At 35.9% G+C, this 19,521-nt stretch overlaps 1 protein-coding gene across 2 annotated transcripts in view; it reads left to right on the top strand.

Annotated features, from left to right (window-relative positions):
- LOC113231747 (probable E3 ubiquitin-protein ligase HERC4) overlaps nt 1-19,521 on the top strand; it is a 40,127-nt gene that overhangs the window by 12,588 nt on the left and 8,018 nt on the right. Inside the window, exons 6-16 of one of the 2 annotated variants that reach the window (XM_026466246.1) lie at nt 454-585; nt 1,780-1,962; nt 3,023-3,046; nt 6,673-6,855; nt 7,311-7,490; nt 11,979-12,113; nt 13,403-13,564; nt 14,595-14,771; nt 16,287-16,553; nt 17,339-17,516; nt 18,945-19,123. In XM_026466246.1, coding sequence (XP_026322031.1) covers nt 454-585; nt 1,780-1,962; nt 3,023-3,046; nt 6,673-6,855; nt 7,311-7,490; nt 11,979-12,113; nt 13,403-13,564; nt 14,595-14,771; nt 16,287-16,553; nt 17,339-17,516; nt 18,945-19,123 — 1,800 coding nt within the window. The remainder of the gene's footprint in view (nt 1-453; nt 586-1,779; nt 1,963-3,022; nt 3,047-6,672; nt 6,856-7,310; nt 7,491-11,978; nt 12,114-13,402; nt 13,565-14,594; nt 14,772-16,286; nt 16,554-17,338; nt 17,517-18,944; nt 19,124-19,521) is intronic. The other variant, XM_026466247.1, reaches the window with a different exon arrangement.

The following is a 19,521-nucleotide window of genomic DNA, read 5'->3' as shown; positions in this document are numbered from 1 at the left end:
TAATTTTACGACACAACTCGGCATTTGTTTTTCGATGTCCGAAATTTTAGAAAATGTCATCTAATACAATCGTCACTTATAGGATCGCTGTCCAGAAAACTCGCGTCAAAGCTCAACAAAACAAAGTAGTTTCGAATTGACAATATATTAAGTAAACATTTTTATTTTCGTTCTATTAAAACGTTTTTATGAGCTACTCCTTGCAATGCTAGTTACAAACTTCTTACACATTTACTTGATTATGTCTGATCACACTCACGCTGATCGACAAAAAACTATGTCGATCGTCTGTTGCTTATAAATTTACTCGTTTTGTTTGATCGTCCAACTAAATATTCAATTGCAAAGGCAGTCTAGGCGTCAAAGTCTAAAGAAAATGCCAAAATAGGCTAAACACTCTGTCATGTCAACTACCACTATTAGAAACGTATACTTGAAGACATTAAAATACAGGTATGCCACGTATCGTGCGGCGAAGACTTCACGGTGTTCCTAACCTTGGACGGTGGCGTGTTCACATGTGGGGCAGGGGAATACGGACAGACCGGGCACGGAGCCACCAGAGACGAACTAGTGCCGAGGAAAGTAAGTAACCCTGTTGTCCTGTTTTCTTTTATATTATTTATTATTATTAGTAAGATCATGGTAGAGGCACAGATTAGTTCCCCTATGTAAGGGCGCGTTCCCATTATGCCGTAGTCTTATTTATCGTTGGACGACTGTCGCATCTAGCCTGTTCCCGTATCACGACAATCTGTCGTGACTGTGTCGTGGACGTTTATTTTATCGTTGAACGACAGTCATGTCTAGCCTGTCGTTTGCACGATAGAAGCTGCGATTATCTATTGTCACATTTTTATCGTGACCTTTTATTTATCGTCGGAGCGTCAAAAAGTCGTGAACGACTGTTAATCGTGTTGTATGTGTCAACAACTTTATTTAAATATACTAGCCACGACACCTTAAACTGCATGATTATCTGTTGTCACGACATAATGAGAACGCGCCCTAAGGCGCTTTCTACTACAAAATTTGTTCAAAATAAATGATTTTATTTGCATAATATAGAGTAAACAGTAGATAGTAATAAAGTATATAACTTAGATGAACGCAGCATATCTCCATTCGACGGGCATGTAAACATTTACATAATCAAAATTTAACTGTTATCTATTCCGATGTTATACAATGATTCAACACATTCGAGAAATTCTTTGATGCTAAAGAAACAATTTTCCAAAAGCCATTTCTCTAATTTTTTAGTGATTTGGTTTGCTAACTTCACTTTCCAGTTATTATATAAAAATAATATGAAAATAGTGCAGTTTGAAGGTAACAGTGCTTCGACCACGAGTTTACTATGACAGTTGTATGTGCGACCGCGTAAATTACTTCGCAATTTTGTATGGCAAATTATACAGCCTCTAGTGGTCACAAGAAGAAACAACATTTTGTGTATACAAACATTTCACACAGTCCCTAGCGGTAATTGTCAGTGTAATCTCATGGTAGATGCTCAAATTAGCATAAAGTCTTTTTAATGTTTAGTACAAGTACTCTCTTGAATTATTTTTCTTTAACACTATCTATAACGCTGATACCACAAAACTCCAAACACAACATATTATTATCTGATATTATCTGTTGTACTTACAATATTTATGTTGCTATACTCATTCATACCACACGTGACTGTTAAAATATCGTATGAAAACCGTAGATGCATGCAGAATGGGTACACGAGACAGCAAGATATGCTAACAAGGCCTGTATCCCCAGATAATGGAGCTAATGGGCAGTACAGTGACCCAAGTAGCGTGTGGGCGTCGGCACCTCCTCTGCCGCGTGGGCGAGCGTATCCTGGCCTGCGGGTACGGCGCGCGAGGCCAACTGGGGTGTCCCCGCATGTCCTTCGCACTAGTGCCCACGCCTGTCTCTTTCTTGCCTAATGACGATTCGCCAGTAAGTAATTACAAGAATTGAATAATGTTATATATCTGCCGGGCAACACGAATATATGGTCTCTAACCGGGCAGCTTCTTGTACTATGAGTAGCGGAATTTATTCCGTAGCACTACCCCGTACATCCCGACCAGATAATTTTAAGTTCATTTCCCAAATTGATACTACCGGGAATCGAGCCCAGTACCTCCTCCCTCAACGTTTACAATGCAAACCGTTGGGCTAGGGAAATCATCAAATTAATACTTTTTAAAAAATACGCCATATTAAAATATTTGCAGAAATCATTTAAAATGTTGATATATGATCACGAAAGTGATTTCCTTGGGCCGAACACTCGCCGAATGCGAAGCATCGGGAAACCGAACATCGGGAATCTGAATATTAAATTGACAAAGCTAAAACAATTCCTTGTTTCACTGTCACAAAAGTTACAATACATTAATATTATTTAACTCGCAACTTTCCATTTCGATGTTATGATAACAACATCGAGTACATAGCCAAAAATAGAGACGAATTAAAGGCCATCCACCCATGGCAACTTATCTGGCAAATGGGTATTATATCATTTTTAAATATCAACTCTCGTTTACACTGAAATCACAAATTAGAAAGCTGAAATTATACAGCGCCAACAACTGATCTGTGTGTACGTCTTCGTATATTCCAAAAATGTTCTGTGTTTATTGTAATAAAGATTGTTCTTGCTTCTCTAATTATGGGGGGCTGTTCCATTCGCTGGTGTGGGAAAAACAGCAAAACATCACATTACAAAACGAACGGAATCACATTTCATTGGTAATTAAATATTAAATATGTATTTTTTAATTTTCGTCCATTACACAATAGCTCAAGCTAAACTGGTCGATTTGAAGTGAAACAATTGACGACACCCGTCAATTGTTTCAGCTTCGGGCTGGCCAATCGGAACGTAGTTGTCACCGTAATGATTTGGCAGAATAATTTTCAAATAAATTAAATGACATTTCGTCTCTATTTCTGGCTATATACTCGACGGATAACAAGGACTAACAATGTTCTTATCGATGTTTTCTAGCTGACTGACTTCGATCTGTCCAAGGTGAATATCGTAATTCTAAAATACGAATACTTATCATTATTCATTGCACCTTGTTTAGCACCACCTTTACTCTGGCATAGATATTAATTTTGTGTAAGCTCCTAATATTATTTATTATTTTATAATTATAAATTTTTTGACTCAACAATTGTTAAAATCCTACTTATTTGCTTTGTGTTATATGACTATTTAGTATCTATATATATTATTAACGAATTAATTGATATTAATCTTTCATAGCCCAAGAAGAAGCCAAAGGTTGACAGCCCAACAGCAGTCAAGCCGGGCACATCAAAAACTTTTGGATCCAAATTTAATGTTGAGTCACTTATTTATTATTTAATATCTTTGTGACATATCTATGGTTTTGTTTAGTCTATGACTCTATAATATTTGATAATATTTAGATGGAGCTTTATTCGTAGTATTGCTTTCATCTGTATACAGTTTTCATCGTAGTTTAGTCAATTTAGTTTCGTAAACATGGCAACACAAGCGTGACGGTTATTCTTTGGGTTGAGTGAGTTTCACGAGTGTGCGAGCACGACTCAAAAATTGACCTTGTACCGAGAACTGCCTAGCGAGTTCTGTAGTATTTTCCCCGCATGTCGTCGTAATCCCATTATAATAACGTGTAAAAGAAATTACCAGAATGCCGAAATAACTTTGTTCTCTACATCACCGATTTTTATTTTTTTTAATTGAAATATGATATGATATTCATTTATTTTAATTATTAATACTAATATCGAACACTAAGAAAAAAATCCCTTCGATCCGACTGGATTCGAACGAACGAACGAACGAACGAATTTTCCAGTAAACAATAAACAAGCCACGGAACGAACTAGCGGACCTTTCGAATTTTTCTATTTGCTTGTTTTAGATATTTGTTTTTTATTTTTAACCACTTTTTTTGTCGTAGCTTTCATCAATTTCTTTTTGAGAAAGCACTGGTTTGTTATTATTACTGATACAATTATCAAACAAACACAAACAAAAATTCCTTTGATCTGACTGAACTCGAACCAGCATCTGTCGCCTCAACGTGGCTACCGCTATACTAACTGAGCTACGAATCGAGCCACGAATCGAGCCTGCAGATCTTGCGATCAACGATTTTTAATGAGCGTGATATGTTTTACATGAGTATGTGAAAGAATTCGTCCAGGAAAATACTGCCACCTTAGCTATTTCTGCCGCCAAGCAGTAATGTCGGTATTAATGGATTCCGGTTTAGAAGGGTAAGGGTGCTGGTGAAATTATAGGCACATGGGACTTGTTAACTTATGTCTCAGGGTGACGGGCGCAGGGGCAGTGCTCCTCAGATCTTTGCTATTTAAAGCTCTGAGTGGCACTGCAACTGTTATGGACAGGCATGTAGCTTACCATCAGGCGCACGACTTATCCGTCTCGTCACTTGATATTATAAAAAAATTCTCCCTCAAATCTGATAAAGGAAAATAAACCATTTGCAATAGTGGAGTGTATTTCTGTTTCGTCGATAAGCTCGCACACAAAGTTACATACAAACACAATAAATTTGGAAACAATAAGAATTTTATTTATAAAAAGGTTATATTTTATTATGAATTCGTTATTCATAAGCCATTCATTTGTGGAAACTCATGTTGTGTAGTTTACAACAACAAAATAAATATAGTTTACTGTGCCCGGGCAAACATTAAGCAAACAAAACATTAAAGGTATATTATATATTGTTAATGAAACTGTCGCGTATATTTTATCAGACAAACCAAAGTTTCCGGCCCTTATTATTATTAAATACACCGAAAAAATTGTTTCCTTTTCAATTCTTAATATTTATAAAAACAGTAATTCTCAGACTAATTTTCACTGCCTAATTTACGTGGCAATTTTTATTACATAATTATTCAAGTGTGTTATCGTGTAATTATTAAATAATATTTCACGATACAGTACTCAAATATTAAATAATGTTGCACGATAAAAAATCTAATTCTTAAATAATAAAAAATGCTACGGAAATTAGATAGTGAACACTAGTCCGAAAAATGACCGATAATGGATAATTTAGTTAAATTAAGCGTTCTGGTAAATTTATCCACATATTGTAAAATTTTGAGATAGATTCGACTGGAGTAGACGAATGATCAGAGACAGGTATTGAGAATTAAGGCGCGTTCTTCCCGGCAACTTCGGCAACGTTCAAATACTTATTACGATAATATCACGGAGATGACTTAGAGAAAACTAAAAAACGGACGGAGTCATGCGAAAGTACTAACAACAGTTATTGTTCATTTATTGTGTAACACTATCCTTTTGACGAAGAGTGGATACACGCGGCGACTTTTATTAGCGATGCAAACATCGCTACTCTTTTGATTTATAGGCGATTGCGTCGGTGCAATCGCTTATAAATCCCAATTGTAGTGATGCAATCGCGCGTTTGTATCGACGCAGTCGCGCGCTTGCATCGTGTTTGCGTCGCTGCTTAAAATCGCGCGCGCGTGTGTAAAAGTAGACGATTTAGCGACTGCATCGCGTTTGCATCGCTGCCAAATGTCGCAATGTGTACCCACTAACGTAGATTACGTTACGTGTAAAATTTTCCCTTTTTTATTTATTTTCTAATTCTGATGTTTTAATCTAATTGCACGGCGAGTTGTTTTAATAACCTTTACATTACACTACACGCTTTTGTGTAGTTAATATTATATCAGTAGGTAATAAATATCAATAAAGCAAACAAAATGTAGAGATAAATTGATTCTACCTTTTGTTTGCTTTAATCAACTCTCACCAGCTTACTAAAAATATGTTATCGTGTAATTAATAAATAATATTTCGCGATACAGTACTCAAATATTAAATAATATTGCGCGATAAAAAATCTAATACTTAAATAATAACAAATGCCACGGAAATTAGATAGTGAACACTGGTCCGAGAATGATAATGGGTCAGAATCACACCAATTACTTGATTTTAGACTAGGGATTTCCCTGTACTATTAATACCAAAATAACGAAATTTCGAAAATCCGTGGACACTTCCCAGAACACCCAGACCAGAAAATTTAAATTGGCAATTGAAACCAAAATAAATTTGTAATTATCGATGTTAATACCAGAGATGTAACGGTTAAAGTTCGTGGAGAGACACCTCGTCTCTTTTTAGCAAAACGTTCATTATTATTACGCTTGAATAACATTACGGTTATGTCGCCATAAACAAGCATTGTCATAATTTTAATTGCTTTCTAATTCCGTTTTCTGAGTGCTTGTATCTATTTTACTTTTCGTAAAATTTTCAATTCTTTTTAGCACATTTCATCATCAAACTGCATATGTTTTTTTAAACTAAAAAGGTTTTTAATTTTAGATTATGGTCAGGTATCACAGATGATAACATAAATATTATGGACTTTTAATTATATGAATACATTGAATAAGAGTACTTACGAGTATACCGTTAAAATAAGTAATGTGAACTTGTAATATTGGGATAAAAACAAATCAGATTTTTTGTCAAAATTTGTTCACTATTTCATTACAATAGTTACAGGTACCGTGACAAATTAAGTATAAATATGAAATACACAAACAATGTCTAAATAAAAACTTCTAAATTTCTTTCAGTTCTCTCCAGAAGTGTTCAGTGGTCCAATCAAAGTGTTCGCTGGGGGGGACCACAGTTTCCTACTACTCAACAGTGTGGGCACGGACTTCAGGTCACCAGAGTGTTCCAAACAGATTCTGTCGCTCAATTATGATAAGTTGCAGTTATGTCAGCAGTTTAAGGAGTCTGACTCCGTTAGTCAGGTAAGCAATAAATATGGACAACCACAAATTACACCCAAACTCACGAGGAAAATAAATGTAGGCCATACAAATATTTCTCCCGGTCCGGGAATCGAACCTTTGCGTGGTAGACCAGCATAGTGACCGTTTGGCTACGGAGGCAGTTAAATTGAAAATTAAATAATAAACCTTTAAATTTAATAAAAATGGAAGTAATTATTTTGGTACGGAGCATCTCGGCGCATTTCTCTTTACGTCTCAGAGCATTTAAATTTATATAGCTTAAAATATGCATTGATAAATGTAATATTGTCTGTCTTGCCATCCGCCTGGTATAACATGCTGGCCGCTTGGTATGCGCTGGCCCTAAGAGGTTTACGAAAATGGCCGATGATATGGATTTCGGCAAAGTAACGGATGTGTCTATAAAATCTTCCACTTGTTTGTTGTTCTAATATTTGTTTGTTGATTCTCAGGACCTAATGGCCTACCTGGAAACAGTGTTCGGTTCAATCGCGTGCATCAACGGCTCTTTCCTTTTGCCGCACAACGCGCATTTCAGTTGCAACACCAAAATGCCCGGCATCGATATCAAGAAAGCAGAGGAGGCCTTCACTCTAATAAGCCGATTCGAGAATACGTCTATTAAGGAACTTGTAAGTTATAACTTACATTTAGATTTCTATCTGAGAAAAGTTTAAGGAGACTGGTATCATAACATGGAATCACAGTACACTTACTCAAATGTTTTGTATGCCCATAAAAATATACATAATTTCGTTAAGAAAGAAGACATCTATAATAATAGGGGTTAAAGTATGAAATTGCCGATTTGTATTAAAAATCTAAATTGTTTATTTTTTAAATTTTTAACAAATTTATTTAATCAAAATAGTTGCCATTATTATCTATACATTGCTGCCATCTAATGGGAAGGTTATTAATGCCTTTGCGATAGAACTCCGACGATCCAGACTGCACAAACTGTGTGAAAGCATTTTGTACTGCCTCCTGGGAAGAAAACTTCTTGTCACGTAGATAATTGTCCAAATCACGAAAAAAATGGTAGTCCGTTGGAGCAAGGTCTGGTGAATACGGAGGATGACGAATGGTTTCTAACTGCAGTTCCTGAAGGGTCAAAATGGTTTCTCGTGCTGTGTGAGGTCTCGCGTTGTCGTGGAGCAATAATGGTGAAGATCGATTCATGAGTCGGGGCTGTTTTACTGCTAGTTTTGTCAACATGGTTCGGAGTTCGGCACAATAGACATCTGCCGTTATTGCTTGACCAGATCGGAGAAAACTATAGTGAATAACACCATGCTGAGACCACCAAACAGTTACCATTACCTTTTTATTGGTAAGTTTTGCTTTAGGACACTGTTGTGGCATTTGACCTGGGGTCAGCCATTGCATTTTTCTTTTCCGGTTATCATAAAGAATCCACTTTTCATCACATGTTACAATTCGATCCAATATTCCTTCATTTCTGTACCGGTTCAACAAGGCAACACAAGTTTCAACAAGCGTTTCTTTCTGCAGATCAGTCAAATCATGATGCACCCATTTTTCGTATTTTTTTATTTTATTGATTTGACGCAAGTGAGTCAATATTGTGGGTAAGGTAACGTTAAACCATGCCGCTAATTCCTGGGTAGTTTGACTAGGATCGGCTTCCACTATCTCTCTTAATTCATCGTTATTCACCTGTGTGGGCGGTCTTCCTCGTGGCTCGTTCTTTAAGTCGAAATTTCCATCACGAAAGCGTTTAAACCAAAATCGCACGGTGCGTTCATTAGTAGACCCCTCTCCAAACGCAGCATTGATATTGCGGGCTGTTTCTGCCGCGTTAGTTCCGCGTCGGAACTCGTATTCAAAAATCACTCGAATTTTCGCAGTATCCATCTTTCTTGTCTAAATTGAATAACAAAAACAATTGAAAGTCGATATTCAAATGTTTCAAATTTAAAAAAAAAAAATCACAGAAACCATTTGAAAAAAGTTTCATTCGAAAACCTCAAACCATGAAGATTCTATGAAAATTCAAAGAACCTATTGCAATAAAACGGCAATTTCATACTTTAACCCCTAATATTAACCTTAGAACTAAGTCCAAACTGACGGTACCACGATTTCGTTTAACTAAGGTAAACTTTATGGGGAACCATAAGTAAGTATATATTTTTACAATAAGATTCCGGAGCATATATTAAGATTACCATTTTCTAAGATTAAAACTTATATTAAAAGTATTTTAATTGAAAAATAATATTACAAAATTGTAGACTACGTGTTAGATAAAGATGTATGGAAAGACAACATGAGTCTAGATTCCACACAAATATGATCCAAAATGTATCATATAGCATTTAAGTTTATTTGAAAAGAGCAATCCCTAGAGTTTCTTGCTCGTTCTTCTCTGGGAGGCCAGCGTAGCGAACGAGCAGTAGTTTAAAAAATGCATTTTTTAAAGTGTAAAAATTTTACCTATGGAATAAATGATTATTTGACTTTAATTTTAACTTAGGTCGCGGCTGTTGCAATATTTAAAAGAACTAACTTGACTTTTTAACTGACTTGTCAACTTTTCAATTATCAATGTCAATTATCAGGGTGACGGGTGCAGTGACAGTGCCCCTCAGATGTTTGCGAGCTTTTTAAAGCTTTGCGGACACTGCAGTTGTTATGCACGACTTGTTGGTCCCGTCACTTGACATTATAAAAAAAAGTAGATACAGATGTTGTGAATAAATATTGACACATGGCCTCAGAAAACGCATAAAGTCCCCAACCTGCATTGGGCCAGCGTGGCGGACTATGGCCTAAAACCGTCGCCTGAAGGGAGACCTATGCCCGGTAGTGAGACGCTTGTATGGGTTGACGATGATAATAAAATCTGGAATGTGTCAATGACTCTAATGTTAGATGTTGACGAATACAGTTTCGTATTTAATTGTCATGAAAACAAATTAGTCATTTCGAGTTCTTAGGTTTTCGCGATTGTTACACATAGGAAATGAAACTATTTTTCCGGATTTAAATCGGGTATATTTGTTTTTTCCCATTCCTGTAAAATGACCTGTGTGTGTGTGTGTGTGTGTGTGTGTAAGAACCTGTAAAGGGCCCGAAACGTCGGTTTGTTTGAAAAAACAAATTTAAACCCGGAAAAATAGTTTCATTTAGGAAATGAAACTATTTTTCCGGATTTAGATCGCTAAAAACCGGTAAAACGTCGGTTTGTTTGAAAAAACAAATTTAAACCCGGAAAAATAGTTTCATTTAGGAAATGAAACTATTTTTCCGGATTTAGATCGCGTATATTTGTTTTTTCAAACAAACCGACGTTTCAGGCCCTTTACAGGTCCCATGGTCACGGTCACGGTCAACAAATATACGCGAATTAAATCCGGAAAAATAGTTTCATTTCCTATGTGTAACAATCGCGAAAACCTAAGAACTCGATATTTTCATTTCCTAAATTAGTCATTATTACGATAAGTTATAGACGCGGCGACAGCGTTCGGAAGTATTCGTGGTTGCCGAGTTTTCCCGATATTCAATGATTATACTCTACGTCTGTACTAGCAGGGTAGTATTTCAGGATAAAAAAATATATTTGACAGCTCTTAACATACAGGCTGTATATTTGAAAGTGAGACATATTTATAGAGTGCGTTATATTCCTAATTCTGAACCAAAAAAAAAATAAATAAACTAGTGAACTTAAACTTTACAAAAAAAAAAAATTATCGACTATTACTTGTGAACAACATTACTTATCGAAATCTATGCACACCACTATTATTGCTCCGACGGACTCAACGGCGAGAGGCGCGGCGGCACGGCGCCGAAAAACAAAGCACAGGTCGGCACTGTTTGCAGAGACGGTGCACGCGCGACCTTGGCCTAGCGAAGACACGTAAATTATTTGTACTTCCGCTTGCCCGAACACTGCGCCGGCAGCGAACGCGCCTCTCGCCTGCAAAATGGATATTTATTCTAACGTCGAATTGACTGACATGGTGCGACTTTACGCAATAAGTGGTGATAGTATGAAGCGAGCTATTGAAATGTTCCCAAATTGGAGTTTACGCGGAGGATGTGAACAGTGTCGAAGTTGTTGCATGAGAGGATTATCTCAGCATTTTATACTGTGAGACAAAATGTGTTTGTGTTGATCAATTTAAAACAAAATTACTACGACGTGCTAGACTATGCATTGTGGAAAACGGTGGACATTTTGAACACTTGCTCCGTACCACGTAAGTGTAAATAACTAAAAAATCAATCATTGTAAATAATTTGATTTCACATTTTTAACTACGCCAAAAACCTCAATTCTTATTAAATGATAACTTAATTATCTTTTTTAGTATGTAAAACATTTCGATGATAGCTCATAAGTAAAAAATAATTAACATTAGTAAAAAAATAATTAACGTAATCATTTCGATAACAGCTTTTTCGTCATAACATAAATGAGTAGGTGAGAGAGAGATGTCAAATCATTGTTATTGTTGCTGTCTCACTCGGCGCTCACTTGGTAGTATCCCCAATGCACTTGAAATCAAGCGTAAAGGGAATCGGTTTATTCCTATGTACACTCCAAAACAAATTTCTTGATTTATTTTTTCTTCTATCCCATATCCTAATTTTATTTTAGTCTATGTTAAGTTGTAACTTGATTTACTATGACATGCATGAATATGTCTCACTTTCAAATATACAGCCTGTATATTTTATTGAATGTCATAATGTTTTTACTACCATGATTTTAATATAATTTTGTGAAAACACTCCACTGTGTGTTGTTATTATTGATACAAAGATCGAAAATTGATACAAACACAAAGAAAAGTTATTTTGATCCGGCTGGACTCGAACCAGCGACACTTTCGCCAAACCGGGGCTATCGCATTCCCAACAGAACTACGGAACGAGTTAGCAGACCTTACTATTTTCTTTACGAAGCTCTTTACAATTATTTTTTTGTTATTACCATGTGTTTAATATATTCGATCGTTATTGTCACGCATGACATCATATCTTGACTAACTTTAAAGTAATTTACAAAAAAGACTTTATTTCCTTATATTTATAAGGAAATAAAGTCTCTTTGTGTCATAAATTTTGTTTATTATTTACAGATATTCAACCACCTAACGGAGAACATAATAAAGAAGATGAAAGTTTCCCCGCCGGACGCGGAGGCACTTAGAATGTTTCTAATTTTGCCACTCTATCACGAAATGAGGAACCCTCGACGGCATCCAGAATTGCAGGTATATTATTGGCTTTTCCATACACCGCCTTCGCATATTAGATCAACATAATTCTTCAACTACGGAGACTTTCTTAAATTATTATGAAATAACACTTTTGTGTAAACGAGAACTAGTTTTATTTGCATGTCTGCATATAAAGCTTGTTCGTAATGACTACCTGGCTATGATGACGTGAGATGAATAAATAATTTGAGGTAACCGTGTACCATATGCGCGTTTATGGTATATAGAATTTAAGAAACAAACTTCTCTAAATAAAACTAACCGCCTCCGTGGCCGAATATTTACCATGCTGGTCTGCCACGCAAAGGTCCTGGGATCGATTCCTGGGCCGGGAGAAATATTCGTATGGCCTACATTTATTTTTCTCGTGATTTTGGGTGTAATTTGTATTGACACACAGGTGTGTGTGTGTTCATGGCACCTGCGATACAGGGTTTCCCTAGTGCGGGGAGTGTGTGCGTAAAAAAATCTTGTAATTGTATATATATTGTTAGAGTTATCGTTATTCTAGTACCATTGCTGGCAGTCTCACTGCTGGGTACGGGTCTCTCTTTAAGTGAAGGAGGTTTAGGCAATGTTTAGGACTGGGGACTTCACGTCACGAGAGATTTTGTTACAAAACATTCACAAATCTCGCCCTCACTCAATAGTCGAGGATTCCGACAGTGGACCTCTTAATTGAGCAGCAACCATTCTCCCGATGGGCTACCACAACTATTATACAAATGGTATACAGGTCGTTTATCGTTTGAAACCAGGTGAAGGCAATTCCCTAGTTTCATTAAATTATTTGTTAAATACTTCCAGGTTAGTTTTCTTTATCAAAGTTCAATGACAATTTTTTTTATTTAAATAGTCTACAATATTATCGTAAGTAATAAAATAATAAAAATTTCCACCGGACCTAATTACATACGGTATTACATCTGATATATGACAATTACGTTGTACATAGTAGTTACAGTAAGCGAGTTTACGCACTACATCCGAAAGTGTATTCGTTCCGAATCCGAGACTATAAAATCTAGAAAACTCGGACCCACTTCAGATCTCTCTTGTGCATTAAATCCGTTTCCAATCCGTCAAAATACGAATATCGCTTGTACACCTAGAGATACAATGTCCCTGTGACACTTCACATTGATACGAATCGGGCGTAGTGCGCAACGCTCTTAAAGGATTAACAAAGTAAAATTATATGAGTACCTACTGCTTTTTACGAAATGTTTCAAATTGGTATTATATCCTTTTGCATCCGTGTGTATGTGGTGAGTGTCCGGTAGGGCCCCTTCGCTGAGGCGTACAACCGCCTGTCGACGCATCCGCAGCGCATCGTACACCTGTGGTGGGAGGCGCAGACGCCCGAGTACTTCGAGATGCTCGTCGACATCTTCAAGAGCGTTATCGTCTACGAGCTCATGCAGCCTATCGTGCGAGCCAATAAGGTGCCATTCTTTCATATTAATAATTCGTAATAGTCATCTTGTTGATCAATTTGTACACTGTGCATTAATGTAAACAACAAAAGGTTGAACATCTTGAAATTGATGTGACGTCGGTTTTAGATCCGTCAGAAAAACACGAATCAAGTGAAATTCCGACTCTTGGTATAATAAAACCACACGTGATTATACGACAAAAGTCGTTTTATCACCTGAAAGTCATACAAATAATATGAACTACATGAAACAAATTATGTATATCGTTGTCTTAGAGTGAATACCTCGTATGTGATTTCTATTTCATTTTTCAGGACGAAGATAAAAATGTGGTGTACAATGTAGTAAACGCAATAATGTTTGTAGTAAGCGTTTTAATTACTTATATTATAACTCTTTCAGATATTATATTACTTTAATAATATATTTGAAGTTTATAATTTTTTTCTTCAACAAAAAACAGTAAAAACGAACTATGTGCAAACGCATATGCGAGGTTTTCACTCTAAAGCGACGATATGTGAAATTTTACAACTCCTATTTAAGTATATAAAAACTTTGACTAACTTCGTTCGTAGACTTCTTGTAAAGTCATTTTGTAGACGTGACCTTATTACACTAATAGTGCGAAAATTTTATTCGCCAATGTGAAAAGAAAAATTAAACAATAATGCGCGCGCATTTTGCAAAAATTCGATCGATGTTTTTTCCCACTCCACTACTGTGTTATTATTATTAATACAAAGATCGAACAAACAAGCTAAAATTATATCGATCCGACTAGACACGAACCAGTGACTGCTGCCTCAACATGGCTACCGCTCTACCAGTTGAGGTGTGTTATACACACCGTACATAAATTACTTATCACGTAATTCTTAGTTATCCCAAAATTTAAAAATGTTATTCTCTTGTTCAAGTCTGTTGGACCACAACTCACAAATGGAAAGGACGCCACCCAGCAATGGGACTCTGGTACAGACGTTATAAAAAAAAAGTATATTCACTATTTAGAATGAATAAAATTATTTTTCAGAGAATTTACTTCACTCACAGCATAATACAAATCCTAAATACGCTGTCGTCATTGAACAAAATTAACTTTACGAACCCGAAGAAGCCCAAAATACCGGCGGAGTGTTTCTACATCGATGACCTTTGCAACCACGTGGACATTGCTACAGATTATATTAATTGGCTGTCTGATCAGGATGTAAGTTTCTTTATAATTGCATCTTTTAGTAAACGAGTTTTTTTTAACACTAGTGATTATATAGAGGTGTTCAGCTTTCCTTGGAATCCAGCTGTCCATAATCCATTTGCGTACATGTGCCACAACAAACGTAGTCTTTAACCGACTTCAAAAAAGTAGGAGGTTCTCAATTCGACTGTTTTTTTTTGTATGTATGTTATGCGATAACTTCGGTATTTGTGAACCGATTTTCATTATTCTTTTTTAGTTGAAAAGGGGGTACTTCCCCATAGTGGTCCCATTTCATTTTGAAGGAAATCATTCACCTCTAAGAGTGGCTGTTCACGCATGAAGTTTCATTTTTATAAATAGCACTATAGCAATTATTTTAATGGTTGATTTTGCTATTTCTCCAATTCAAGGCGTTTTTCTCTCAATATTCTTTGAGTAGTGAGAACCGATTTTTATTATCTCCAGTGTCAAGTCCTGTATAGTAGCGAATTTAAGGATATTTTAATAAAACTTAGCAAATAGACGTAATTCCACGTACTTCGGTTTTTTTATATGTAATCCATTTTTATGTATGGACCCCACTCACCCTAGTATCTTTTAGGCCACACAGTTTAGTTATTTTCTAATGTAATCTTACTTTCACCAGAATTAAAATAGTAGCAGTAGAGCTCGTTGTGAAAGAGTTTGTCAAGGGAAGTACTGCCACCTTACCTACTTCTGCTGCCAAGCAGTAATGCTCACATATTACATTCCAGTTTTGAAAGCCAAGGGTGCTGGTGAAATTACTAGCACATGAAACTTGTCAACTTATGGCGCAGGGTGACGGATACAGTAGCAGTGCTCCTCAGGTCGTTGTGATTTAAAACTCTGATTGCCACTGCAACTGTCAGGGATAGGCGTGTCGCTTACCACCGGGCGCACGACTTGTTCGTCTGTCGCTTAATATCATAAAATAATTAAACCGCTAGGCATGTTAAATAGAAAATTTTGATTTAATATTTTTTCTTTTTCACCCTCTAACCACCCAATGCTGAAGTCTCTTTCAATACTCTCCATTCCTTCCGATCTTGTGCTTTCGTCATCCAATTTTTACCTGCCACTTTGACATGGTCCACTCAAGCACTCTCCTACCCCATCTGTGATCTTGTCCACGACGTATATGACCTTACCATTACCACTTTCTACTGTCTGACACCTTGGCTACGTCGATAAGGTTCTTCTCTGGATCTATGTGTTTCCGAATCGATCCCGGAGAGAGATACCCAACATAGCCCTTTCCATAGGGTGACCAGTAGTTTTTACATTGTCTGTCTTATCAGCAAACATGACTCATCTGAGTCGTAACACGGCACATTACAAATACGCAAATAACTCTAAAATTGTCTGCCTAAAATCTTCCTTAGATCTAAACTAACATTTTTAATTAAGAAACAATTAACCTTGAATTTAATATAATTTAAAGTGTGTATCTAAAATTGTTATAAGCTTGTTACTTTTTACCTATATCTTTATTTTGTTTCCCAGTCATCACAACCACATATGTGCAACTACTCGTTCCTATTCGACGTGACCTGCAAATCTTTGCTGCTGAAAATCGATCAGCAGATACAGATGCAAATGGCTATCAACCGGGCAGCGACACAGGCCTTCACAAGACTCTTCATAGACCCCACGTATGAGTACCACAGGGACCAGTTCTTGAGCCTAACAGTTTCAAGGAACCATATTGTAAGGGATACAATGTTGCAGATTAGTAATCACGATACCTCGCAGCTGAAGAAACCGCTACGGGTAAGTAGAACATGTCGATGGCTTTAGACGCCGCGCAAACGTGTCTTGTGCCGGATACAAACAACCGGCAACTAGAAGCGAATATTCTATTTTAATACAATTTATAGATAATATAAAACAACGACTACATATCAAAAACATCAAATTCATCGGAAAGATGCTTTACTAAACTAAAAAAGTTTCGGTGTAAAAAACTTTCGCCACAGTTACAATAAAATTTAACACATTCTAAATGTAATGGCATGGAATGAAATAGAAAATAATTTATTCCAAAAAGAACAACTCAGTACACGTACGTTTAACAATTACGATACATGATGTATATCAAGAAGAAATACAGAAAAGCAAAATTTTTTTATGTATATTTTTACGAACAATTAGTTAATAACTGTATACCATTGCAATAAGTCTAATAATGAATAAGTTTGGTTTTGACCACTTCTTGAAAAGCAGTGATGTTGTAAATGGCATTCACACTTGAGAGATAGTTAATTAAAACAAAGCTATCGCTGGTTTCATGGTAATTATTTCAGTATCTACCTAGAAATAACCAGTAGATGTAAAAAGTAACGGCATTCGCTCGGATTGTTTGCTCCTAAATATATTTTCATACTGCCGCCTGTGTGTTGCAGACTATTCATAAGACTGCTCTATACATAAGTAACAGTTGGCAAGGTCAGGTCAAAGCTCTCACCGACAAATGGTCGCAATGATGAACACAAACAGCAGTTTTTTTTTCTATGTGCAAAAGTGTGTTTTTCTACATTATCTCTATGCATTTCCAGGTAGAGTTCGTGGGAGAAGAAGCAGAGGACGCAGGTGGCGTCAAGAAAGAATTCTTTTTACTATTGCTCAAAGAGATTTTTGACCCAGTTTATGGCATGTTTAAGCAATCTGAGGAAACCAACATGATTTGGTTCTCTAACAACCCTTTCGAGGACGATGTTATGTATTATTTGATTGGTAAGTTTATGGAATATAAAATAAATAACAAAATTGTAATTTTTAAGTTTTTTATTGAATGTCACGATGTTTGACCATCATGTAATTCAATTATTTTTGCGAAATTACTCCACTAGTTTGTTATAATTATTAATACAAAGATCCAACACAACGATCCGGCTGGATTCGAAACATCATCATCCAGCAAACCGTGCCAGATGTTATGCCAACTAAGCCACGTAACGAACTAGCGGACATTACGAATTTTTCTGTCCTTGTTGCTGATCTTTATTTTTGATTTTTGACGACTTATTACTAAGTAACAAAATGTTAGATTGTTAATACACAAAGATCCAACACAAAAAAATAATCCTTCGATCTGATAGGACTCTAGCTCGGTTGATAGACCGGTGGCCCTAGTTTGGCATACGCAATTTCGAGTCCTGTCAGATGGAAGAAATTTTCTTTGTAATTATAAGAAAGTAGTAGAGTAATTTCACGAAAAAAAATTTTTATTTATAATTGTAGTAAAGCTTAATGATATTCAATAGAAAAATCGAAATGTTAGGCGCTAGTTAAAAGTGGCCATTCACATTTTTTTCTGTTTTGCGTAGACCACTGCCTATGTAATAAGGATTATTTTTTCAAATTTATCAACTTCAAATGAGTTTTTGACAGTTAGCACAGTGCTACTCATTTTGATGTTTTATTGTAAAATTGACCTACCATTGTACAGTGAGAAATTTATATGAAAAAACACATGTTAAGACTTCTACAGTTATCTTACCGAATTTAGCTACCATATCTAATTTGTTGTGAAATGCTTACTTGGGTAATTTCTATGTCTATTAGAAGAAAGTATTATGTATGTATTCCATTTATGGAAATCCCAAAATTTGGTCACGAGCTGCTTACATGGGGTCCACACTAACCTATTAATGTCGCATGCATCTTCTTTTTTCCCCCTTACATGGACTCCTTATAGGTTAGAGTGGGTCCCTGGGGATCGATGTAGAAAACAAACTTTTCTATGTTGTCTCGGGTCTGGGTGTATGTGGCGGTACCACACATCGTTGTTTCCGATTTACATAACACAAGTGCTTTAGCTACTTACTTTGGATCAGAGCAACGTTTGTGATGTTGAAATGAATATTAGATTCATGATATTTATTTATTGAAAAATGAAATGAAATTATTTATTGGTAACAATGTTATACGTTACTGGTCAGTTATCTATACCATTTACCGTAACATATATTTATTTAAAATCCTAAAAATAAAATTGACTTAATAACAAATAATCAAAGATTCGATAGAAATTACATAGTGACATTTGATTTTAAGAAATAAGGAATTCTTTAAAGACACAGAATTGTTTTTCTAGAAGCCACTACTTTAACTTAATCTAATTTATGGTATCAAGTGTATTATACAGTCCCAACTTTCCAGGTGCGATCTACGGCCTCGCAATCTACAACTCTATAATAATCTACGTACCGTTCCCCTTGGTGCTGTACAAAAAATTGCTTGGCGAGACTGTAATGTTGGACGACTTGCATGACCTGTATCCGACTCTGGCTAATAGTTTGAAGCAGCTGCTGGAGTATCCTGATGAGGATGTTGAAGATGTATGTCTTGGAAGATTAGTTTTACTTTAAAATAATTGTTTAATTTTTTTTTCACTACTTATTATTATTATACGGTAAACAACTATTTTATACTCTGACCTGGAATCCAAGAGATATAAACATAGGGGTTACTACACTAAAGAAAATACTTTCCAAATAAACGTTTACTCAATTTGTCTAAAACATAAGTTAAGGTTTATATTCTAGCTAAAGTGGTCGTAAAATGATTTTGACGTATTGATTTTTGCGAAGTTATTTTTTTGACAAAGTTGTAAAAAGACGTGGAAATGTTGGTAGAAAATATTTCACGACACTGCTGTCATCGAAGCGAATAGCATAAGCTCGAAACAATTTTTGGTTTTGATAGCTTTTCGCTATTTACGTTGTTGTTATTGTTT

The sequence above is a fragment of the Hyposmocoma kahamanoa genome, unplaced genomic scaffold (assembly GCF_003589595.1).
Source record: "Hyposmocoma kahamanoa isolate Upper Pololo Valley unplaced genomic scaffold, ASM358959v1 66, whole genome shotgun sequence".
Lineage (NCBI taxonomy): Eukaryota > Metazoa > Arthropoda > Insecta > Lepidoptera > Cosmopterigidae > Hyposmocoma > Hyposmocoma kahamanoa.
Note: the sequence above shows the minus strand (reverse complement) of the source record. Positions and strands in the feature narration are given on the sequence as shown.